This window comes from Bos taurus, chromosome 24 (assembly GCF_002263795.3).
Source record: "Bos taurus isolate L1 Dominette 01449 registration number 42190680 breed Hereford chromosome 24, ARS-UCD2.0, whole genome shotgun sequence".
In the NCBI taxonomy this organism is placed as follows: Eukaryota; Metazoa; Chordata; class Mammalia; order Artiodactyla; family Bovidae; genus Bos; species Bos taurus.
In genome coordinates this window covers 24982883-25008202 of record NC_037351.1, presented here as the reverse complement: position 1 = coordinate 25008202, position 25320 = coordinate 24982883, and the positions used below count along the sequence as shown (strand labels likewise).

The 25320-nt window shown below is 41.7% G+C and overlaps 1 protein-coding gene across 5 annotated transcripts in view; it reads left to right on the top strand.

The window, feature by feature from the left end:
• MEP1B (meprin A subunit beta) overlaps positions 1 to 24412 on the top strand; it is a 36013-nt gene extending 11601 nt beyond the window's left edge. For 3 of the 5 annotated variants that reach the window (XM_005224013.5, XM_015460056.3, XM_015460057.3), the window contains 10 exons: positions 6198 to 6315; positions 7821 to 7999; positions 10217 to 10435; positions 11367 to 11519; positions 14054 to 14269; positions 17089 to 17532; positions 19424 to 19603; positions 20793 to 20916; positions 22139 to 22343; positions 24194 to 24362. In XM_005224013.5, the coding sequence (XP_005224070.1) occupies positions 6200 to 6315; positions 7821 to 7999; positions 10217 to 10435; positions 11367 to 11519; positions 14054 to 14269; positions 17089 to 17532; positions 19424 to 19603; positions 20793 to 20916; positions 22139 to 22343; positions 24194 to 24208 (1851 nt within the window). In that variant the 5' untranslated portion in view covers positions 6198 to 6199 and the 3' untranslated portion in view covers positions 24209 to 24362. Of the gene's footprint in view, positions 1 to 5352; positions 5916 to 6197; positions 6316 to 7820; positions 8000 to 10216; positions 10436 to 11366; positions 11520 to 14053; positions 14270 to 17088; positions 17533 to 19423; positions 19604 to 20792; positions 20917 to 22138; positions 22344 to 24193 lie in introns of those variants that run through there. The other 2 variants (XM_024984380.2, NM_001144098.1) reach the window with 2 other exon arrangements.
• Positions 24413 to 25320: the final 908 nt, after the last annotated feature.

Sequence of the window (25320 nt, the reverse complement as noted above, 5' to 3'; positions counted from 1 at the left end):
GAATGCTCAAACTACCGCACAATTGTACTCATCTCACACGCTATTAAAGTAATGCTCAAAATTCTCCAAGCCAGGCTTCAGCAATACATGAACTGTGAACTTCCAGATGGTTTTAGAAAAGGCAGAGGAACCAGAGATCAAATTGCCAACATCTGCTGGATCATCAAAAAAGCAAGAGAGTTCCAGAAAAACATCTATTTCTGCTTTACTGACTATGCCAAAGCCTTTGACTGTGTGGATCACAATAAACTGTGGAAAATTCTGAAAGAGATGGGAATTCCAGACCACCTGACCTGCCTCTTGAGAAACCTATATGCAGGTCAGGAAGCAACAGTTAGAACTGGACACGGAACAACAGACTGGTTCCAAATAGGAAAAGGAGTACGTCAAGGCTGTATATTGTCACCCTGCTTATTTAATTTATATGCAGAGTACATCATGAGAAATGCTGGGCTGGAAGAAGCACAAGCTGGAATCAAGATTTCCAGGAGAAATATCAATCACCTCAGATATGCAGATGACACCACCCTTATGGCAGAAAGTGAAGAGGAACTCAAAAGCCTCTTGATGAAAGTGAAAGAGGAGAGTGAAAAAGTTGGCTTAAAGCTCAACATTCAGAAAACGAAGATCATGGCATCTGGTCCCATCAGTTCATGGGAAATAGATGGGGAAACAGTGGAAACAGTGTCAGACTTTATTTTCTGGGGCTCCAAAATCACTGCAGATGGTGATTGCAGCCATGAAATTAAAAGACGCTTACTCCTTGGAAGGAAAGTTATGACCAACCTAGAGAGCATATTCAAAAGCAGAGACATTACTTTGCCAACAAAGGTCCGTCTAGTCAAAGTTATGGTTTTTCCAGTAGTCATGTATGGATGTGAGAGTTGGACTGTGAAGAAAGCTGAGTGTCAAAGAACTGATGCTTTTGAACTGTGGCGTTGGAGAAGACTGTTGAGTCCCTTGGACTGCAAGGAGATACAACCAGTCCATTCTAAAGGAGATCAGTCCTGGGTGTTCTTTGGAAGGAATGATGCTAAAGCTGAAACTCCAGTACTTTGGCCACCTCATGAGAAGAGTTGACTCATTGGAAAAGACTCTGATGCTGGGAGGGATTGGGGACAGGAGGAGAAGGGGACGACAGAGGATGAGATGGCTGGATGGCATCACTGACTCGATGGACATTAGTTTGAGTGAACTCGGGGAGTTGGTGATGGACAGGGAGGCCTGGCGTGCTGCGATTCATGGGGTCACAAAGAGTCGGGCACGACTGAGCGACTGAACCGAAGTGAATGGAACTGAAGTTACAAGTATACAGTATAGTGATTTAAAATTTTTACAGGTTATACTACATTTTTGCTCATTATAAAATATTGGCTATATTCCCCATTTGTACAGTATATCCTTATAGCTTATTTTATACCTAATAAGTTGTACCTCTTAATCCCCTACCCTTATATTACCCCAGGCCCTTTCATCTCTCCACTGGTAACCACCAGTTTGTTCTCTACATCTGTGAGTCTGCTTCTTTTTTGTTATATTAACTAGTTTGTTGTACTTTAAAAATTCCACATATAAGTGATATCTACAGTATTTATTGGAGAAGGCAATAGCAACCCACTCCAGTACTCTTGCCTGGAAAATCCCAAGGACGGAGGAGCCTGGTAGGCTGCAGTCCATGGGGTCGCTAAGAGTTGGACATGACTGAGCGACTTCACTTTCACTTTTCACTTTCATGCATTGGAGAAGGCAATGGCAACCCACTGCAGTATTCTTGCCTGGAGAATCCCAGGGACGGGGGAGCCTGGTGGGCTGACATCTATGCGGTCGCACAGAGTCGGACACGACTGAATCGACTTAGCAGCAGCAGCAGCATGGTATTTACCTTTCTCTGACTTATTTCACTTGTGTAATTGCCTCCAATTCCATTCATGTTTCTGCAAAGGCAAAAATTTGTTCTTTTTCATGACTGAGTAATACTCTATCATGTACTTAATCTTCTTAATCCATTTATCTGTGTTCTTTTTTTATTTTACAAAGGTTCTTTTTAAAAAAGAAATATTTATTTATTTATTTGGCCTTCCTGGGTCTCGGCTGCAGTGTCCTAGATCTTTAGTTACAGGATGCAAACTCTTAGCTGTGGCATGTGGGGTCTAGTTCCCTGACCAAGGATTGAACCTGGGCCTCCTGCATTTGGAGCATGGAGTCTTAGCTACTGGACCACCAGGGAGGTCCCTCCATTCTTCTCTTGATGGACAATTAGGTTGCTTTCATATCCTGGCAATTGTTAATAGTGCTGCTATAAACATTTGGGGGGGCTGTGTCTTTTCAGATGGTGGTATGTTTTTGTTTTTTTCAGGTATATACACAAGAGTGATCATATGGCAGTTCTATTTTGTTTTTTTGAGAAAGCGCCATACTTTTTTCCATATGAAATTCTTCTAGTAGGGCTTTAGTCTTTTAGCTTAAGCCTTGGGTATCATCTGGCTTAGTGGCAACTTACCTGAATGGGATAACAAAGCAACCGTGTGTAGCTTCCCATGAGTGAGTTACAGTTGCAAGCCCGAGTGCCAGATTTGAGGTGAGTTTTAGGAAGTAAGAAGTGGATAAAAGGGTTAAAGTTGGGGCTAGAAATGAAGATCAAGGTCCAGGAGCAGGAGGGGGCTTAACAAGGGGAAAATAATTCTAAGAAACTGTTTACTTAGCTCCTAGGGTTTAGATAGCAGGATCTCTGGTGGAGCTTTTCTGAATCTGTGATGCAAAGTTAATTAAAGCTGTGGTAAATAAAGGTACGGGGTACATAAGGGTCTTGGTAGAAAGCTTTACTTTTTACAAAACTTCCACATTTATTCCCGTATTTGAGTCTCCAAACAATTTGCAGGATAGACACTATCCTTATTAAGCTTTGATAAAAGGCCCAGACAAGCAAGCTCCTTAGACCTTCAATTCAGAAATAGTCATGTGGTGGTCGGTGTCATCATCCCTTATTTTAAGGATGTGTTAGATATGAAATAATGATACAAATGTGATATTTACAATACAGAAAATGTAGAAACAGTTTAAATATTTGATAACATGAAATTACTTATATTTTATAGTCATATAAGGTGGCTATTAAAATGATAAAAATAGTATTTCATGAAGAAGCAAGGCTTAAGATGTATTACTTAGTGAAATGGAGGAGGAAATGGCTACCCACTCCAGTACTCTTGCCTGAGAAATTCCATGGACAGAGAAGCCAGGCAGGTTACAGTCCATGGGGTTGCAAAGAATCAGATATGACTTTGTGACTAAGCATTTAGTGAAAAAATAGTTTATAAAATATTATGAAGGCTGTAACTTTATTGTTTATAAAAAATATGAATATCACACATGTATGTATTCATAAGAAAAGTATGATTAACGTGCTTGGTTATATCTGTGTAAGATTTTATCATTTCTTTCTTTTTGTTTATAATTTCTAACTTATTTATAATAACCGTGTATTATTTTTTCATAGCTACTTTTACAAAACTTATTATTAAAAAAATTATTGTTTTTAAATATTTAGCTGCATTGGGTCTTAGTTGCAGAGTGTGAGCTTAGCTGCCTGTTGGTGTGTGGGATCTTAGTCCCCAGCGGGGACTGAACCCAAATCCTCTGCATTGGAAGGTGAATTCTCAGCCACTGGACCACGAGGGACGTCCCTGAGCATGTATCATTTGTGTGGTATTGTAAATGGTTGAATTCTGAGTGCCTGTTAGAGATTCATGGATTTTAGGTCCTATGTCTGTCCTGTTCTTTACCTTCACCTAGACTGAGGCATTCTGAAGAATGTCTTTAAATTGTCTGTGAAACGGACATGTAAGAAGGTAGCAGAAAACAAACATTTGATACACTCTCATTTTATAGTAGTGCCCCCTTATCCTTGGGGGATATGTTCCAAGACTTCCAGTGAATGACTGAAACTGTGGGTAGTACCAAACCCTATAGGTTTTTTCCTAATGTATGTACATATGATAAACTAGGCACAATAAGAGATAGTAACTAATAAGAAAATAGAACAATTATAATAACCTATAATAAGAGTTTTGTGAATGTGGTCTCTCCTGATATTTTATTGAACTGTGTTATCCTTCTTCCGATGATGGGAGGTGATGAAATGCCTACTTCATGAAATGGAATGAGGTGAATGCTGTAGGTGTTGTGATCTACCGTTAGGCTACTATTGACGTTCTGATGACACATCAGAAGGAGGACTATCTGCTTTGGGTGATGCTGGGTCATTGAGCCTTGACGCGGTCGATGAGTGGATATTGAGAGCAGATGATGGACATCCAAGATTGGGGAATCCCTGGTGGGATGGAGCAGCCTGGCCCAAGATTCCCTCAGGCTGCTCAGAGCGGCATGCAGTTTCATGATCATCAACTCTTATGTCTGCAGTTTTCCATTTAATATTTTTGGACTTTGGTTGATGGCAGGTAACCAAAGCCACAGAAAGTGAAACCACAGATCCATGGGGACTATTGTGCTTGGAACTTCACCTCTTTTTTCTGTGCTAATCTTGCAATATTCCTGCAAAGTCGATTTTATTTCCCCACTTAGCTGGTCTTGTGATAATACCCAAACTCCAAAGGTGAATTAAATTGGCAAAGATTATGCATCAAAAGTAAATGGATAGAAAGCTAGTGGGAAGTTGTTATATAACACAAGGGGCTCATCCTCGTGGTGTGATGACCTAGAGGGGTGGGATGAGGGGTGGTGGGAAGGAGGCTCTAGATGGAGGGGACATAGGTATACTGATGGCTGATTCACGTTGTTGTATGGCAGGAACCAACACGATATTGTAAAGCAATATACAATTTAAAAAAACAGGAAGGACTAGAATAGGAATGGGGCTTCCCTGGTGGTTCAGACTGTAAAGAATCTGCCTGCTATTCGGGAGACCCGGGTTCAGTCCCTGGGTTGGGAAGATCCCCTGGAGAAGGGAATGGCAACCCACTCCAGTAGTCTTGCCTTGAGAATTCCACGGACAGAGGAACTTGGTAGGGTACAGTCCATGGGGTTGCAAAGAGTCAGGCACGATTAAGCGACTAACACTTTTCACTTTTCACAGAATAGGAAAATCCATACAGAGAGAATGCAATGATTTAATGTGTACAAAGTGTCCTCTTGGGGTGATGAAGGTGTTTTGGAACTAGACAGACAAGGTGTTGAAGAACATTACGCATGTACGAAATTGCCCCTGCAATGTTCACTTTTGAATGGTTAATTGTTTTTATAATTGTTAAATTTCTAACTTAACAGTTGTTCATTGTTTTAATTGTATAAAAAGCATAAAGTTAGCTGCTCAGTCACGTCTGACTCTGGTTTAGAAAAAAAGTAAGTAGTGAGGATAGGAGAGAACCTAGGTGTGTCTGGTTGGAACCAGTCAATGCACCATCTTCTCTGCCATCCGGTCACCCACCGCTGGCAGCCACCACGCTTCACTTCACCAGTAGTTGCTCTGATTTGTGACTATCTCTTCATATGCACCTGATACGGCCCCTTCCCCCAGATTGCCCTCTGAGCTTCTTTTCCTGCATACCTTGGCTGGTTTCTTGCCCCTGGCTTCTTTGAGCACTCTTCTATCTAAACTGTTAGCATCAGTCAACTTGGAAGCAATGGTTCTTATTCGTATTTTAGACTCTGAACTCATTTGAGAATCTTATGAACGTTTTCCCCAGAAACTGCACTTTGCTGAGATAGATATGAGTAGAGGTCTAGACATAATTCTTTGAACACTATCTCAACATATTCATGGTCCCTCTCATCTCAAGGTCCTCAGATTAAAAACTCTGCTGTGAGGCTTTAAATATATATTATAGCTTCTTAGATGAAGCCTGTGACAGTGATGGTTCATTTTGGTTGCCTGTGAACGAGTGTATGTGTTCTCAAAGGTAAGGAAATACCCCCTCCCTTTTTTTTTTTTTTGCTATCTGCACTATACTGGCTCCAGAGAAATATACATGGGGCAAAATTAGATAATCTGAAGAACAACCAAATACTTACATGTGATGCTTAATTGATACTGTATACTAAGCTTTGTAAAAATAAAATGCTAAATTTTCATAGAGGGACTAATTCATGATAAACAATATATTGCAGACCCTGTTTCCATGGTGAATTTTTCAATGGTGATAATTTTAATACGTTTATTTTTGTTTGTTTTCTTCCTTCAGAGATGAATGCCAGGGGGGTTATCCTCAAGGCATTTGAACGCTATCGCCTAAAATCGTGCATTGACTTCAAGCCTTGGTCTGGAGAACCCAACTATATATCAGTGTTCAAGGGCAATGGGTAAATTGAAGAGTTTGTCTTCCAAGTGTTCTGAGGACTGTTGTGGCAGGGACATTGCATCACAGTGATTGCCCTGGACCCTAACCTTGAGGGAGGCTGGGGCTTCCACTGCTATTTGCTGGATGTAGTTTCCCTCTGGCCGTAAAACCAGACTGCACTGTCTCAGCCTTGTAAAGACAAGGAGGGTGGAGTCACATGCCATCCACCCTGAGACGCTGACCTTCAGCCTGTTTGTAGTTTCTGCACTCCTTATTTCTTTTGGTTTAGCAGTGTTGGGTCTTTGTTGCTGCATGGGCTTTTCTTTAGTTGTGGTGAGCGGGGGCTACTCTCTAGTTTTGGTGTGTGGGTTTCTCATTGCAGTGGCTTCTCTTGTTGCAGAGCTTGGGCTCTCGGGCACTCAGGCATTGGTAATATGGCTCATGGGCTCTAGAGCACAGGCTCAATCGCTGCGGTGCACGCGCCTAGTTGCTCCGTGGTATTGTGGGGTCTTCCCAGTCCAGGGATCAAACCCGTGTCTTCTGCACTGGCAGGCAGATTCTTTACCACTAAGACACCAAGGAAGCCCCCCCGCCCTTTTTTTTTTTTTTTTTTTAGTATTTACTTATTTAGCTACAACAGGTCTTAGCTGGGGCATGTGGGATCTAGTTCCCTGACCAGGGATTGAATTCAGGCCCCTTGCATTGGAAGCTTGGAATCTTAGCCACTAGATCACCAGGGAAATTCCAATATGCCTTCAATTAAAACCCATCTGTACGCATGCGAGCATGTGTATTTAAATTTATTTTAACCCAAGAACTCTCGTTGTTGTTCAGTCTCTCGGTCATGTCCGACTCTTTGTGACCCCATGGACTGCAGCACACTGGGCCTCCCTGTCCCTCACCATCTCCCAGAGTTTGCCCAAGTTCATGTCCATTGAATTTGTGATACCATCCAACCATCCTCTGTCTCCCTCTTCTCCTGTCTCCAATCTTTCCCAGCATTAGGGTCTTTTCCAGTGAGTCAGCTCTTTGCCTCAGGTGGCCAAAGTATTGGAACTTCAGTTTCAGCATCAGTTCTTTCAATTAATATTCAGGGTTGATTTCCTTTAGGATTGACTGGTTTGATCTCCTTGCTGTCCGAGAACTCTTACTACTTTGCTTAAGAAGATGATAGTTACTTGGCTCAAGATCAGCAGTTCTGAGTGGTTGCTCTACCTGTATAAAACCCTTATTCGAGGACCATCTGAAAATTTTGGGGATATTCAGAAAAACTCAGGCCAGGCTGAGTGGAGGGTGAATTACTCCTTAACATTTGGTGTCAGCCCAAGTTCTCCAAAGATCATCTAGTCTGGAAGGCTTTTCATACCTCACTGGGTTTTGGGAGAAATGCACGGTGTTTAGACACAAGTGAAAGATTCTAGTATCTTAGGTAACCAGGTAGATTAGGCATTAGGGATTTAGCGCTAAGACCTTAACCTGCATCAATATAAAAGCCTCTCCTCCTTTTACTGTAAACTACCCTGTCAGCTGCTGGTCTTCAGTGGGGAAGCAACTTACTGGGATTCAAGAACTGTCCATCGGAGAGGGCTGCGACAAAATAGCAACGGTTCAACATGAGTTTCTCCATGCGCTTGGATTCTGGCATGAACAGTCACGGTCCGATCGAAATGACTATGTCAGCATAATTTGGAACAGAATTATTTCAGGTACGTTTATCTTGTTGTTTTACGTTGTTTTAAACTTAAATGCTGAATTTCTAAACACGTGCTTTCTTCTGCCATTGGTGTTGTCTATTAATAATGGGAAAACGCTGATGCTTTGATCTTAACTTCATTTGGCTCTGGGCTTCCCAAGTGGCGGTAGTGGTAAAGAATCTGCCTGCCAATGCAGGAGATGCAAGAGACACAGATTTGATCCCTGGGTTGGAAAGATCTCCTGGAGAAGGGAATGGCTACTCACTCTAGTATTCTTGCCTGGAGAATCCCATGGACAAGGAGCCTGGTGGGCTATAGTCCATAGGGTCGCCAAGAGTTGGACATGGCTGAGCACATTTGGCTCTAATTCAGTAAGAGATGAAGTGCCTGAAGGCGATTGGGAAACAGTTTTCCAGAACCCCAGTTTGAGCTGGATGTGATGTTAGGAACCAGTGTTTCCTAAAGAGTATTTTATGGAGCACTGTTCCACAATTTTTTCGCAAGTGTTTTGTAGAAAGGAATCTGTGGTCAAATTAATTTGGGAAATCCTAGGTTAAAAGAAATTAAACTTAGCTATTTACACTATTGTACTGTTCAGAGTCTTTGCTCGACTAACATGAATTGCAAATCTCCAGCAGGAGCGTTTTCCAAAGTGACTTGATTATGGTTTTTTTTTTTTTTTGGAGTATTTGGTTGTATAATCCTTTGGAGCCCATATTGGGAAACGCTGCAGTAGTTGAACAGCTGGAACTTTTTGTGACTTTGTGCTCAAAGTCAGAAAGATTTTTTCCCCAAAAAACGTATTTATTTGGCTGCATTGGGTCTTAGTTGTGCCACCCGGGTCTTTGTTGCAGTATGTGGGATCTATTTCCCAGACCAGGGATCACACCTGGGCCTCTTGCATTGGGAACATGGAGTCTTAGCCACTGGATCTCCAGGGAAATCTCCAGAAAGGTTTTAATAGTCATGTCTGACTAGAACTCATGTTTTCTGCAGTGACATTTTGTTTCCCCTTCTGTCTTGCCTCCAGAGGGTATGGTGAGGGGGATGGGGAGGCAGAGAAGTGAGAGGGGAGGGAAGACATGGCTATCAAACGAGGCCAGTGAGGGCTGCTCTGTGCTGAGGGCCCCTGGCACCACAATCCCAACATCACATTAGTTGCCTTTGCCCCCACCCATAGTCTGGGGGAAGACATTAGAGCCAAGTCTAAAAGATTTCTAGAGCAAGAGAAGTGCTTAGCTTCAACCCATGGCCTCGTTCTTCCGGGTTTCCAATGTTTTATTTTTGTTAGAAACTTCTGCCTTGATTTGATAATGCATCTTTATACATTGACAATCAGACCCATTTGTAGTGATGCTAAGTGGTCAGGAATCTTCTCTAAATGTATTTATTTACATACATCTATACGGCAATGGCACCCCACTCCAATACTCTTGCCTAGAAAATCCTATGGACCGAAGAACCTGGTAGGCTGCAATCCATGGGGTCACGAAGAGTCGGATACGACTGAGCGACTTCACTTCACTATACATATTCCAGTAACTGAGAAATCACTGATGATATCAATCCTTCCTGCATTATCATCCCCATCCCATCCCTCCACACCTCCCAATGTCCTCTTGTTTTCATCTCTGTCCAGTGAAAATACCTACATCTCGTCATTGCAGTCAATGACACTGAGTGTTTCAATAATACCTTTTAGACCCTTTCTACCCATTGTTGTTGTTATTTAGTTGCTAAGCCGTGTCTGACTCTTTGCGACCCTATGGACTGCAGCATGCCAGGCTTCTCTGTCTTGATTTCCTTTGACTGGTTTGATCTCCTTGCAGTCCAAGGGACTCTCAAGAGTCTTCTCCAGTACCACAGTTCGAAAGCATCAGTTCTTCAGCGCTCAGCCTTTTTTATGGTCCAATTCTCACATCCACTCGTAACTACTGGAAAAGCCATAGCTTTCCATTAGCAGTTCTTAGAACCTTAGGCCAAATGCTCAAGTCCAACTTTGGGCCGCAGTGAAACCTTAGACAAGTTCAGCATGACAGGTGGTATCAGAATTCTAAGTTTGAATAGTCTATTCCAATACAGGAATATTTGAAGCACTCTTGAAATACCATCAAGTGTTAGTAGTAACCAAGGTTGCACAATGTTTATTATACTCTTTATTTCTAAGTTAACAGTCTTTGGAGTAAGATAAACTAAATTTTGTAATTAAAATTTTTATTTATCATTTAGGCAAAGAGAGAAATTTTGACTTCTATGATGATCAAGTAATAGACTCCATGAACGTTCCCTATGATTACAGCTCAGTGATGCACTATGGTAAAACTGCATTTGGAAATGGATCAGAACCTACAATTGTAACAAGGGTCCCGGACTTCATGGATGTGATTGGCCAGCGAATGGATTTCAGTGACTCTGATGTCTTAAAGTTGAATCAACTGTATAACTGCTGTATGTGACAGATTCTTTGACATGATCTCTCTTCCTCTCTGCTCTGTAGGAAAACATTTTACTCTGTGCTGGGTTTTCTGAAATTATAGTTAGTTAATTATAGGTTGATAGTTGAAGTTTGATGTTCAGAAAGGAAAGAAAAAATCAAAAAGATTAGCACCCAGATCCCAAATGACAACATGGAAGTAGCATTTTTCTTCTCATGTGTTCTGGGCTTCAGTTTAAAAACCAACTGAGTCCTGTCTCAGCATGCCCCCTTCAAGTTTCTGAAGCTGTTGCTAACTCAAATGTATAGACCAACTATATTCAAAACTCTTTTCAGTCCAAATGAAGTATACAGTCATAATATAAATGAGTTCAAATAACTTGAGTTGAGGTTTATTCATCTGAATAACTAGAGGAGTGTAGACTCATATTTCTTTCTTTTTAAAATATTAATTTGGTTGCTCCAGGTTTTAGTTGTAGCACTTGAAATCTTTGATCTTCATTGCAGCATGCAGGATCTTTTTAGTTGTGGCATGCAAAAAAACTCTTTAGTTGCAGCATACAAGCTCTTAGTTGCGGCATGCAAACTCAGTTGCGGCATGTGAGATCTGGTCCCTTGACTAAGGACGGAACCTGGGCCCTCTGCATTGAGGGCACAGAGTCTTAGCCACTGGACCACCAGGGAAGTGGCTCGATTCAGGTTTCAAACAGTTAGTTAATCTGATAAATAAGACTCAGGGAGACAGCTTATACAGAACTCACAGTTGGTTGATTGTCTTGGTTTTGCAGATATCAAGAGATCTTCAAGCCACCATCACCCTGACTCAGCGACGAGTCCCCTTTAATATCACCCTAGAATTCCTAGTTCTTCTGGATGAGCTGTTTTTACTACTTAGCTTATTGTGTTAGATCTGCATGTCAGTAATTGTTTCTGTTGCTTTGGCAGCCTCCTCCTTGAGCTTTATGGAGTCGTGCGATTTTGAACTGGGAAATGTGTGTGGGATGATTCAGAGTTCAGCAGACAGTGCTGACTGGCAGCGGCTCTCTGAGGTCTCTGAGGGGCCGGAGAGCGATCACTCCAACATGGGCCGGTGCAGAGGTAACAGGAGTGAGATTCTTCTGGGTTTTATTCTCAGTGCTTTTAGCCCTTTTCTTCCTTTCTTCTTTTTAAATTTAGTTTTAATTGGAGGATAATGGCTTTACAATACTTTGCTAGTTTCTGCCATACATCAACATGAATCAGCTATAGGTACACATATGTCCCCTCCCTCTTGAACCCCCCTCCCGCCTGCCACCCTTTCCCACTCCTCTAGGTCATCACTTGGCACAGGGCTGAGCTCCCTGTTTTATCCTGCAACTTGCAGCTTCCCACTAGCTCCCTATTTTACATATGGTAATGTACATGTCTCCATACTGCTCTCCCAATTTGTCCACCCTTTTCCTCCCCTGCTGTGTGCAAAGTCTGTTCTCTATGTCTGTGTCTCCATTGCCACCCTGCAAATAAGTTCATTAGTTACATTTGTCTAGATTTCATAGATGTGCATTAATATACAGTATTTCTTTTTCTCTGACTTGCTTCACTCTGTATAACAGGCTCTAGGTAGCCTTTTCTTTGCTGTGAAATACTGCGCTTTGAATTCTTATTTGTATTAGAATTACTAATGATAGCCCACTAGTGCTACTCAAGAATTGGCTCTGTATGTTATAAGGATATGGTTAATTTCTTTGCTTTTACTGCCTGAGTTTGCTTTTTTCCCCATGGGTCAGCCCTGGGCTCTGTGAAGCCTCTACCCACAGTGTATGCCCACTGCAAGGTGGGGCTGCCACTCTCCGGAAGGACTCTTACCTCTGGAGCAGTGGGGTTTTGTTTCCTCGAAGCTTTCAGATTCCAAGAGATCTTCCAGTGAACAGCACCAGACTGGGAATTAATCCATTTTAGAACTTCAGCTGGTTGAGGTTACTCATTCCTGTTGCAAACATACTTAAAATGAAGGTAGAAAGTACAATGTATTTAATTTTACTAAGATGAGTAAAAAATTTCTACTGAAATTTTGTTTTGAATCAAATAATCATTTTTTAGCTACAGGTACCACATTTTTATTTATTTGCTCATTTCTGGCAGCAGATAGGTAAAACTAGACTTCAGAACCCAGGACTGTTGCTTGACAACTCAGATGGTCTAGGCAACGCTTGGCGTCTCTAAGAGCATGAAGGTGCTTTTCTTTGTTCTTTTATGGGGGTTGGTGAGGACAGAACAGATATTGTTTAAAGGTACAAACTTGTAACAAATAGTAAATTAGCCCTAGAGATGGAATGTACAGCATCATGAATATAGGCAACTATATTGTATTATAATCATCAAATCTGTTAAGAGACTAGACTTGACTATTCCCAGCACCAAAAAAATGACTATGTATCAAATAGAAGTACTAAATTATTGCTATGATGGCAATCAGAAGCCAATATATAAATGTGTCGAATGAACATGCATACCTTAAATTTACACAATGGTTCAGTTCAGTCTCTCAGTCATGTCCGACTCTTTGTGACCCCATACACTGCAGCACGCCAAGCCTCCCTGTCCATCACCAACTCCCGGAGTCCACCCGAACCCATGTCCATTGAGTCGGTGATGCCATCCAATCATCTCATCCTCTGTTGTCCCCTTCTCCTCCTGCCCTCAATCTTTCCCAGCATCAGGGTCTTTTCAAATGAGTCAGCTCTTCGCATCAGGTAGCCAAAGTATTGGAATTTCAGCTTCAACATCAGTCCTTCCAATGAACACCCAGAACTGATTTCCTTTAGGATGGACTCGTTGGATCTCCTTGCAGTCCAAGGACTCTCGAGAGTCTTCTCTAACACCACAGTTCAAAAGCATCAATTCTTTGGCGCTCAGCTTTCTTTATAGTCCGACTCTCACATCCATACATGACCACTGGAAAAACCATAGCCTTGACTAGACAGACCTGTGTTGACAAAGTAATGTCTCTGCTTTTTAATGTGCTATCTAGGTTGGTCATAACTTTCCTTCCAAGGAGTAAGCGTCTTTTAATTTCATGGCTGCAATCACCATCTGCTTGTCACATATTTTCAATAAAAAATATTTTAAAATGTAGATTTGAATAGTGGATAGTGGCCCTCCATAGATACTACTGTAGGAGGGAGGGAGGGATGGAGAAAGAGAGAGAGAGGCTAGACTAAGCAGGAAACACTTTTTTCCATTTTTTAAAAGATTTTTTTGATGTGGACCATTTTAAAAGTCTCTGTTGAATTTGTTACAATACTGCTTCTGTTTTATGTTTTAGTTTTTTGGCCCGAGACATATGGGATCTTAACTCCCTGAACAGATTTTGGACCTGCACCTCCTGCATTGGAAGGTGAAGTCTCAACCATTGGACCCAGGGAAGTCCCCCCTTTTTTCATTTCTGAAAACTAACGACTGTAGTAAAAAAAAAAAAAAAAAAGCGATATAATGTTGCCATTTTCATAGTCTGCCTGCTCCAAGATCTGCATTTCAGTGCTCAAACAGTGCCCTGCATACAGCGGGAACTAAGTGGTCACAGAGTGCCCATAAGATATGCATCCCTGTATCCAGTACCTGTTTTCTCAGTTCTACTCTTATCCTCTTAACAGGTTCTGGCTTCTTCATGCATTTCAACAGTAGCTCTGTAAACGAGGGGGCCACAGCAATACTGGAAAGTAGAATACTTTACCCTAAACGAGGATTTCAGTGCTTGCAATTTTTTTTGTACAACAGTGGAAGTGAAGATGACCAACTGAACATCTATATCAGGGAGTATTCTACGGCTCATCTGAGCAGGACTCTAACCCTTGTGGAACAAATAAAAGGTACAGTATCAACATTTTTATTCTTACATTCAAAGTGATGCAACCTTTTTATTTTTTAATTTTTTATCTTGTATTGGGTTATAGCTGATTATCAATGTTGTAATAGTATAGTTTCAGGTGAACAGCGAAGGGACTCAGTCATACATATGTATGTAGCCATTCTTCCCCAAACTCCCCTCCCATCCAGGCTGCCACATAACATTGAGCAGAGCTCCCTGTGCTATACAGTAGGTCCTTGTTGGTTATCCATTTTAAATATAGCAGTGTGTACAAGTCCAACCCAAACAGAGCCAGACAATCTTAACGTTTTATTTAATGCAACCACTTACAACAGAGAAGGGGTTATGAACCTAGAACCTAGAACCTGATCCTCCTTGTTTTATGCTGTGGTTAGGAAGCTAAAATGAAAGTGCTTTCTGTGCTATAGAATATGTGACACTCACTTAAGAAACTGTAGATTGGTCTCTGGTGTTGGCAAAGTTAGTTCTTGGCAAATAATAAAATAGAATGGAAACTAGCTTAGGCAAAACGGGAAGAGTTACCGGCTCAACATAACTAAATTATAGGATGGAGAAGAGAGAAAGCAGCTGCAGGCAGGATGAAACCTGTCCCTGAACACGGCTGGGGACCTTTCCTGTTATCTCAGAGGGGCTTTGTCCAGAAAACTGGTGCTTTGGCTGTTGCACTTCCCAGTTTGCATTTTTATATTTTACATTTACATTAAAAATGTGCCATCAGACTAGAGAAGGATCTCTTCCTCTAATTTGTAGCCTAAAAAAAATAAATTCCAATGCAGGATTCTAATTGTTATGATTTGGGTTAAATGTATCTTCTGGAGCAATTTGGAGTGGAGAGAGGGTGACAACGATGGGGTGGCCACCCTTCCTTCCAATCGTGTGTCTGGGAGGTGGGTCACGTTGACTACCTATTAGATGGTTTAGAAGGTTCCCTGAGGGAGGGAGGGAGGGCTTGTAGGCTGGTGACTATATTACTGTTTGCTTCACATATTGTCTTCTTGTTTTGAATGAATTGACTAAAACCTATTATAAAAATTGATCCATGTTATGCCATATATCATGCCATTTCCCCCCTGTTTAACAAGGAGAAACAATCTGAAACATAGATGATATTTCCCTTCAAGACCACTTTAAACTGAGGTTCTTAATCTCATATTATATATACATGTATATATACCATACATTATACATGTATATAATATGTATCTAATGCATATGTAAAAGGTTATAAATAAAATTATTGCATGCATACATGACTATGCTGGAGAAGGCAGTGGTACCCCACTGTAGTACTCTTGCCTGGAAAATCCTGTGGACGGAGGAGCCTGGCAGGCTGCAGTCCATGGGGTCGCTGAGGGTCGGACACGACTGAGTGACTTCACTTTCACTTTTCACTTTCATGCATTGGAGAAGGAAATGGCAACCCACTCCAGTGTTCTTGCCTGGAGAATCCCAGGGATGGGGGAGCCTGGTGGGCTGCCGTCTATGGGGTCGCACAGAGTCGGACACGACTGAGTGACTTAGCAGCAGCAGCAACATGGCTATGCATATATAGTCCTTTGTATTAGCACTCTGTGGGTGTTATTACTGATAGATAATAGCACAAAGTGTACTTAAAGAAACCTGCCTAGAAGTCCAGAATTTAAGCTGAAGGTACTGATAAAAATCAAGGGGAAGCTCTCATGAAAGATTTTTATTCAATCCAGGGTCTTTCCATGGACAACAGCGTTTCCTGTAATTTGGACCTTTCTAACTGATTTTCGAGCAACGTGTTTCTCATTAAGTGCTAATACATGTAAATTTTAAGGCACTGTGTTAACTACTCTTTGACATGAATTCCTGAGCTATTCTTTCCCTGGGTGGGGGGAGCTCCTGAAAACTGTTTAATGTACTGCTTCTTATTTGAGTGTATGATATAAGAAAATAACACAAGATATCCTATGGTGCACTATTCTCCAGGGTAGGGAGTAATAGTGGAGGGGGATGTGCAGTTTGGGAAGAAAGGAGACGGTACCAGGTATCAGATAAATACTTACGACTTTGTGTGCTCAGTCGCTCAGTCGTGTCTGACTCTTTGTAACCTCATAGACTGTAGCCCACCAGGCCAGACTCCCCTGTCCATAGAATTCTCCAGGCAAGGATACTGGAGTGGTTTGCCATTTCCCACGCCAGGGGATCTTCCCAACCCAGGGATCAAATCTGTGTCTCCTGCATTGACAGGTGGATTCTTTCCCACTGTGGCACCTGGGAAGCTTATATCACTGAGTCCCTGGTAAATGATGTAAGGAGCCAATTGTAGGTTGTGGGCCTTCTAGGGTCTGATGAATTCCTGTCTAATACTGCCAAAAACTGATTGAAAATTTTACACGTGAAGGAAATATTCCAATCAAAGTTTACATAGATTAAAGGAGGCTTTGGCTGAGGACCACAGGAATCTGGGGTACAAATGTAAAGTCTTGGGCTTGCTTATCTGTTTAACCGACTGAGGGGAGGTGACTTATAAGTTGGGTATGGAGTACTCATGAGTTAGATGCTATTGTTTGCTCACCTGTGTCTGGAAAATGGTGATCTATGTAAGAATAAAAATGAGCTAGATAAGCATTCAAATATTCCAGAGAGCCACTCGGCCCTACAAAAGTGCCTTGGAGTAACTGGACCTGAGCTGGAGGAAAAAGAAAGCCATACCTTATACCTGCAGGAGGCAGCAGCTCTAGAAAGATCCTTTGGCCATGAACATTAGGACTCTAATGTCAATTTGTATAGTCCTTTATCCTCTCTGAAATAATAATACCTCTTTTGCAGATATACCCTCTGGGAGCTGGCAACTTTACCACGTAACACTGAATGCGACCAATAAATTTCGAGTGGTGTTTGAAGGGGTCAGAGGCGCTGGTGCCTCATTGGGTGGCCTGTCTATTGATGACATCAATCTCTCAGAAACACGGTGCCCTCATCATGTCTGGCATATAAGGAATTTCACACAGCTCATTGGCAGCCCCAATGGGTCTTTCTACAGCCCTCCATTTTATTCTTCTAAGGGATATGCCTTTCAGATTTACTTGAATCTAGATAGTTTGCCTAAAATAGGAATGTATTTCCACCTGATCTCTGGAGCCAATGATGATCATTTAGAGTGGCCGTGTCCTTGGCAACAAGTCACCATAACAATCTTGGATCAAACTCCTGACATTCGACAGCGTATGTCCAAACAGCAGAGTCTAACGACAGACCCATTTCTGACCATTGGTTCGTGGCTCATCTTCTTTATTGTTAATACACAATCATTGCTTTAGGAGGGATGGATGATTTGGGAATGAGAGAATGCACAACCAGACACCCAGGGGATTTTTGAGCCCCAAATCTTAGGATCAGAAGATATGTGGGGGAAGTCTGATAGTCTCTCAGTACTGTCTGACTCTTTGCGACCCCATGGACAGGCTTCTTCGTCCATGGAATTCTCCAGGAAAGAATACTGGATTGGGTTGCCATTTCCTTCTTCAATGTAGGGGAAGGGCTTCAGCAATTCTGGACAGAGTCTCCCAGGCAGGAAACTGTCAGGAATATCAGCAGAGATGCCAACAAATTGAGAAGATATTGGCTGTATTCTTGGAATTTGATGACAACGCCTAAATTCTCAATGTTGCACAAGGAGTGTGTGCGTGCTAAGTCACTTCAATCAAGACCAATTCTTTGTGATCCTATGGACCATAGCCTGCCAGGCTCCTCTGTCCATGGGATTCTCCAGGCAAAGTTACTGGAGTGGGTTGCCACTTCCTCCTCTAGGGGATCTTCTCGACCCAGAGATCGCGCCTGTCCCTTATGTCTCCTGCACTGGCAGGCGGGTTTTAGTTTTTACCACTAGCACCACGTGGGACGAGGTGTGTTGTTGGCTTTAGAGTCTGACAAGCCTAGGTTCAAATCCAAGGTTTGCTTCTCATTAGCGTTGTGAATTTGCACTGATAATCTCTTGAAACCAAAGTGTCCTCAGCAGTAAAACCGGGACAGTAATAATAACCCCACAATTCTATTAACAGTGTCTCTACAGTTCAAGGAGAGAAGCTTGTGGAAGGGCCTGGCAGGGAGAGAGTCTCAGACGCTGAGTTCTCCTAACCCATGCTGTCCTTGTCTTGTCACTGATATTGTCAAAAACAGCTCAGCTTTTGAAATGAGGGTGGTTTTTGATCAGAAAGAAGATGTTAAGTAGATGTTCTTAGTGTTGGGAACAGTGTGGGAGTGGATTGTAACTTCTTACTGAAGGGTTCTGGGGGATTTGCCAATGGTGACATCATTCCCCATCTTTCTAGACTGAAAGATGCAGTGCCCAGAAAGCAATGCCCAGAAAAAGAAGCAGTACCCAGAAAGCATTGATCACATTTCTAACTGTAATAATCCTTTGCCCTCTGGGAACCTAACAAAGTAAAACATGGAATTATGACAAGGTCAATATTATTCTCAAATCTGAATTCTGTATATGAGAAGAATGGACCTAAGTGATCTGGGGAAGAAAAATCTAATCTGATGGGGAAAAAAAAATAGTATTCACAAAGAGGTGTGGGAATTTGATGTTCACAATTTCTTTACCTTTTTTCAAAATGTTTTTCCCTGCATGATGTTGAAAATGGCTCAAGGTTGGATGGGTCATCGCCTGTTTTTTCAGAAACAGTGCTTCTCACTGTCTTCTACTCCTGAAGCTCTTTGCTATGTTAGGCGAATAATTTAGTTAATAAGATGAATTGTTCTGTGCTAAAATTAATAACTCTCTCAGTAATGCATTGATTTAACTCGGTTTAAAGGGCTGTCTGTAACTCAGAAGGCCACTACAGAGTGATTCTAATGGGTAGCCGAATTTCTACACTCATCAGTCAGTAAAAGTGTAGAACTTGACTACCCACGCCTCCTAGCCAGGAAACTTTCGGTAAACCTGAGTGTGGTCCTCCCTGCTGTGCCATCTCGTTTCCATCAGGATAATATAAATGAAAAACTCCAGTGATTTGCCGGGGACTGCAGCACAGGTCAATAGCATCATTTAATTATTTTGAGCTCCATCTTAATTGTGCTTCACATTGCCTGCATTTTCCTGCCACCAAAAGCTATGATGATGCTAAACATAATCCATTAATATAAATTGCTTTTTCAGATAATGGAAACTATTTTTGGGACAGGCCTTCCAAAGTGGGAGCACAAGTTATTTTCCCTAATGGAACTCAGTTTCAAAGAGGTAGGGGCCGTGGATTCCCTAACTTTATGAGCCAAGAAATGCTGAAAAGCAGAGATTTTATCAAAGGAGATGATGTTTATATCCTACTGACAGTGGAAGGTATGTCAATAAAAATAGTTTTCTCTAAGCTATTCTTTTTTTTTTCTTGTGGTCATTGATTATTTACTGTGTTCTTCTGGGTTCCATTATTAATTAGATAGAGATGTGGGAAGAAGTGGGCATGAGTGGGATTTTTTTTTTGTATGAATCATTAATAATATAAAAATAATTTAGATGGAAACAGGGATAGTGCCTGGACAAAGTAATTACCACTGCATGGAACAACAGTGGAAAGCTTTAGTCCAGAAAATTTCTTTAGAAATAAGCTAAAGTATATCCATTATACCCTAGAATTTAATTCTTGGATTCTAGAAGTAAAAATGTCACACAAAACATAAAATGAAAGTATAAACGGACTTTGTTGTCTCTTTTAAATATGTATACACATGTGTGCACACACACATATATCTTGTCAGTAACAGCATTAATCTCTTGTCTTCTAAAGTTTCTTAGTCGTGGCAGCCAACAATAACATTTTCCAGGAATAACTGGTGGTTTCCTTGTTTTATGTGATAGGATTTTAACTCATTTACTATTAAAGACCCATTTGCATCTCAGTAAGTCAGAATTATTTTTTGTGACAAAAGGTGGTGTGACTAAAACTGAAAATTTGATTTCAGTGTCAGTTAGAGTAAACCTAGATGATACTTCAGGGGAAAAACTATTCAGAAATAATTTTCATTGAGAGAGAAAACATTTTAGGTAGCAGAAACAAATTCATATGTTCATCATGTCTGTTGGACCCTGTTTGGACCAGAAAACACCAAAAAGAACAGATTCTTGGTTGTCAGGGGACCTGGTATCTTGTGCTGAATATCTATCTACTTGCTCTGCCAAGCACGAGACCTGTGATCTCAGGCAAGGCCCTCTGCATTTCTTTGCATTTCCGAGCTTTCGTTTCCTTGTCGGTCCCTTGCAGTTGGGAACACAGGCTCCCCTTGGAGCTCAGGTGAGCCCAGACCCAGGCAAACACATGTTCAGCTGTAGCCCCACAGGCTGGCCCAGCGTCCCTTTGTGGCTAGCTCTCAACCCGCCTGTTTGTTTTTTTCACTCCTGTGAATGTTACTGGACAGTGCTTCAGGATTACCTGAATGTATTACAAACTGAGCGTTTGATTTTGAACTTAAAGATCAAATGCTCATTAAACCCCAACTGACTTCCCTCCCTGCTCTCCTCCCATCCTCCTTAGACATATCCCACCTTAATACACAAAATGACCCACTTCCAACCTTGAACGTCAATGACCTCTGCACCAGTTTCAGGTGTGAGAATGATGGGATCTGCATTCTCCAGAATGGCAAAGCTGAGTGCAGGTAAGGGTGCCATCTCCCCATCCTTTCGCTAGCTATTTGTTTCATTTCACAATGTACGATTCTGTGATATTTCATATGAGTGAAATCAGTTGATTCTCATCTCAAAACTGTTCATAGGGTATTTATTGTTTGCTCTCCATTTGGGAGTTTGGGTTGCCAGTAGAACAGTGAAATTATTAATGTAAAGTGAGTACCTTATATATTTTTAAATTTTGTTTATTTATGGCTCTGCTGGGTCTTTGTTGCTATGTGGCATGGGTGCGTGCTTAGTCACTTCAGCTGTGTCCGACTCTCTGCGACCCCATGGACCATGGCCCACCAGACTCCTCTGTCCATGGGATTCTCCAGGCAAGAATACTGGAGTGGGTTGCTATTTCCTTCTCCAGTGATAAAGTATGAACTGAGTGAAATGAAGTCACTCAATGTCCAGCTCTTTGCAACTCCATGGACTGTAGCTGATCAGGCTCCTCTGTCCATGGGATTTTCCAGGCAAGAGTACTGGAGTGGGTTGCCATTGCCTTCTCCTTGCTCTGTGGGTTTTTCTGTAACTGCAGAGAGTGGACACCTCTCTCTGGTTGTGGTGCTTGGGCTTCTCACTGTGGTGGCTTCTCTTGTTAGGGCGCACGGGCTCTAGGGTGCATGGGCTTCAGTAGTTGTGGCTCCTGGGCTCTAGAGCACAGGCTCACAGCTTTAGTTGCTCTGAAGCAGGTGGGATCCTCCCTGATCAGGGATGGAACCCACGTTTCCTGCTTTGGCACATTGATTCTTTGCCACTGAGCCACCAGGGAAGCCCGCACGTTCTTTCCTAATTGCCTGAAACAGTCCTCATGAGTTATAAATCCTCACAGCAGTCTGGTGTGGTCAGCGTGACTGTCCGCATTCCGCAGATGGAGACACCTAGATTCTGGGAAGAACCTGGCCGTAGTCACAGCTGGGATGTTCCAGACTGGGACACTGAGAACTAAATTTTCTCCACTACCTGTCTTGCCTTTCTTCCCCAGCTGGGAGCTGCTGTATTAAATCCCAGATTAGGAATAATTTCATTGCTCCTTGCTGTTGGCCCTGCCTGGCTTCCTGGGCTAGTTTAACCCATCCTTTCAGTCCGAGTGGGTGACCAATTGTTCCATCCGTCAATGACCTGAGTGTTGACCCACACCTTCAGTGGTGAAGATCTTCAGACTTAAATGTCAGCTCATGACTCAGTCACGTTTCAAACGTGTAGGTGTCGGTCGGGGGATGACTGGTGGTACATGGGAGAAAGGTGTGAAAAGAGAGGGTCAACACGAGACACCATTGTCATCGCCACATCTTCCACTGCCGCTGTGTTTGCCCTGATGCTGATCATCACTCTCGTCAGCGTCTACTGTACCAGGAAGAAGTATCGGAAAGAGCCAAGTTCAAGGACAGTCAACACTATTATGGAAAATGTAAGTTGACTCTGATATTTGGTTATTCAAAACCCACTGATGGAATTATATAAAGAAAAATTAGGACTTTTTAGATATCTTAAAATTTTTTTTCTATTCTCTGTGCTGGGGAAAAAGGCTTGGAGACTATGAGTTCTTGTTATCTTCACTATCAATGATTCTTAAATTGGAATCCTTGAAAACTTTTGGAGGGGAGGCTTATTATCCTCCTGAAACTGTACCCAGAATTGTGTATGGTTCTTCAGTTTTCTGGGGTGGGAGTCTGTGACCCTCCTGAAAGGCACGATTGATTTTTGCCTACACATTTCAGTCTACCTGGTTAAGTGGAAAGATGAACCATGTAAGTGTCTTTGTTCTAAAGGCTGAGCTCACTTGTAGGAAGAGGATGCTAGGCACATTTGGGGCATTTGCATTAAAGAAGATTCCAACTAATTCTGGCTTCAGGTGTGATAACTCTAAGGCAAGGTTTTCAAGTAGAAATTTTAAAGCCTGCCTCAAATGGTCTCCAGAATGGCAACAGACTCTTGAAATTACCCTGGGGAAGCAGAGAGTCTGAGATGGGTGTTGGCATAAACAATGTTTACCGGGGACACCAGTGATGGAGTGAGGGAAGCTGGACCAGGCAGCTCTATTTTAAAGTTACGATTTTTTTTAAGTGGACAGACTTATTTGTTTGAAGACCATTGTTTGTTAAAGACAAACTAAATTTTTGTCTAAAGACAAACTAACTTCACTAATTTTTTTTGTGAAGTTATTCAAAAGATGGACAATGATAATGAACAGAAAGCAAAAAGTTTTATTCTCATATACAGCTGTCATGTTTCCTGAAGCTCAGGAAGATGTTTAAAGCTAGTCATAAGGCAGTGGACCTCTTCCTTCACAAGCTCATTAGAAAAGTACTTAAAATGTATATATTAATAGGTTTGTTTAAAAAAAAAACAAACAGATATTTCCAGCTTATCTTATGACTTAAAAGGGACAGATCAACCAGTGATCCAGTAGGTCAGCCTGGTGGAAACCCGGGGCCATTAGGGAAGTACTTGGGGGTTGGAGTAACTATGGTGGGGGAAGTGATTAGAGAGGAGAGGACTGGTTAGCTAAAGGGTGAGACTACCAAGATATTCCTCTGGAAACTGAAAGATCTAAGCACTATTATAAAAGTTGCTTTATCAAGCTAAAGTTGGAAGTAAAATAAAACAAAGAGCAGAAAATGAAGGAAGTTAATCCAATAAAGGCCATTAGGCAATTAGAGCCATTAAATGGAAACACACACATACACACACACAACCACCATAATATAACAACACAACTGTTTTGCCTCTGGGTCATTTAAACACATGCCCAAGAGTAAGGAATCAACTTAGTCTAGGCATTTCTGGGCTTCCCTGATGGCTCAAACCATAAAGAATCTGCCTGCAATGCAGGAGATATTGGATCCCTATGTGGGAAAGATCCCCTGGAGAAGGAAATAGCAACCCGCTCCAGTAGTCTTGCGTGGAGAATTCCATGGATGGAGGAGATTGGAAGGTTATGGTCCATGGGGTCACAAGGCATTTCTACAGTTTATTCACTGATAGCAGAACCTCTGCCTCTTTAACTCTTAAATTGAAATGACCTTTTTTTCTGAGTCTGAAGTGTGTGCTCACCCTGATGTTTGAACATCTGAATAAAGTAGGAGATGCCTGTGCATTTTCCTGTAGCCCAAGCCTGGAAAGGATGCCAGCTGGGAGGGAAGCCAGAAGACTGCAGAGGGCACTTCATTGAAACATTAGACTGTTTCATTGTGATGCATTTCAATGACAGTTTTTAAATTTAGAAATTAAGTCATCAATTGTTCTTCCCCCCTTTAGCAATATGCACTTTGAAGATTAACTCTGCAATACAGCCAGCAAATGAAATGAAAGATTCTTCATCATGGATTCACCCACAATATATTACAACCACTTCCTCCTTCTGTAAATGGATCTTCTCTGTAAATAGCTGGGTACACTATAAATCATTATTTTGGTAAAAGTCTAATTGGTGAGATGTTGCTGTGTTTTTGTTTTTAAAGGAAGGGAGTAAAAAAAAATGAAAAATAAAAATAGATAAAGTGGAGAAGCAATTCAGGCTGTTGTGGAAGAAAAACACTGTTTATAAGTCAGAGAGCAAGAACTGGGAATAGCTTTCCAAGTGACTGATCCTTCTCTTCGGGGGCCAAGTGCCATGGCCTCACAGGCGATTCCCTAGAAATTGCCCAATGGGAATGATCTTCCATGTAGAATCTCCCCATTGCCACGTTGTCCTGTCCCGATGGACCGAGGGGCAGAGGGCAGCTCCGTTCTCCCTGGGGACATCTGCCCCTCTGTCTGAAACTGGCTACTTCCTTGTTTTCTTTATTATTATTATTATTATTTAGTCACGCTTAAGGCTTGTAGAATTTTAATTCCCCAGCCAGGAATCAAACCCAGGCCCTCAGCAGTGAGAGAGCGGAGTCCTAACCACTAGACTGCCAGGGAATCCCCTTGTCACTATTTTTTATTTTAGCCATTCCTGTTAAGTGATATCTCATTGTGGTTTTAGTCTGCAGGTCCCAAGTGGCTCATGATACTGAACCTCTTTTCATGCGCTTATTTGCTGTCACTATAGCGTCTTCAGTGGACTATCTCTTTACATCTTTCACTCACGCTCTGAATGAGATTTTTGCTCTTACAGTGTTTTGAGAACTTTAAATATATTTTGATCTATCTATTTCATTGTCAAACATGTGGTTTGGAAACATATTTTCCCACTCTGCCACTTGCCTTATTTACTTAAAATAATATTTTGAGCAGAAGTTTTTAATTTTGATAAAGTTCAGTTGATCATTTTTTTTTTTAGTGGATGTGGTTTTGGTGTCAAATCTAAGAAATCTTTGTCTACTCCTAGATCCTGAATATTTTCTCCTATTTAATAAATGTTTTGTATATTTTTTGTTTTACATTTAACTCAGTAATGC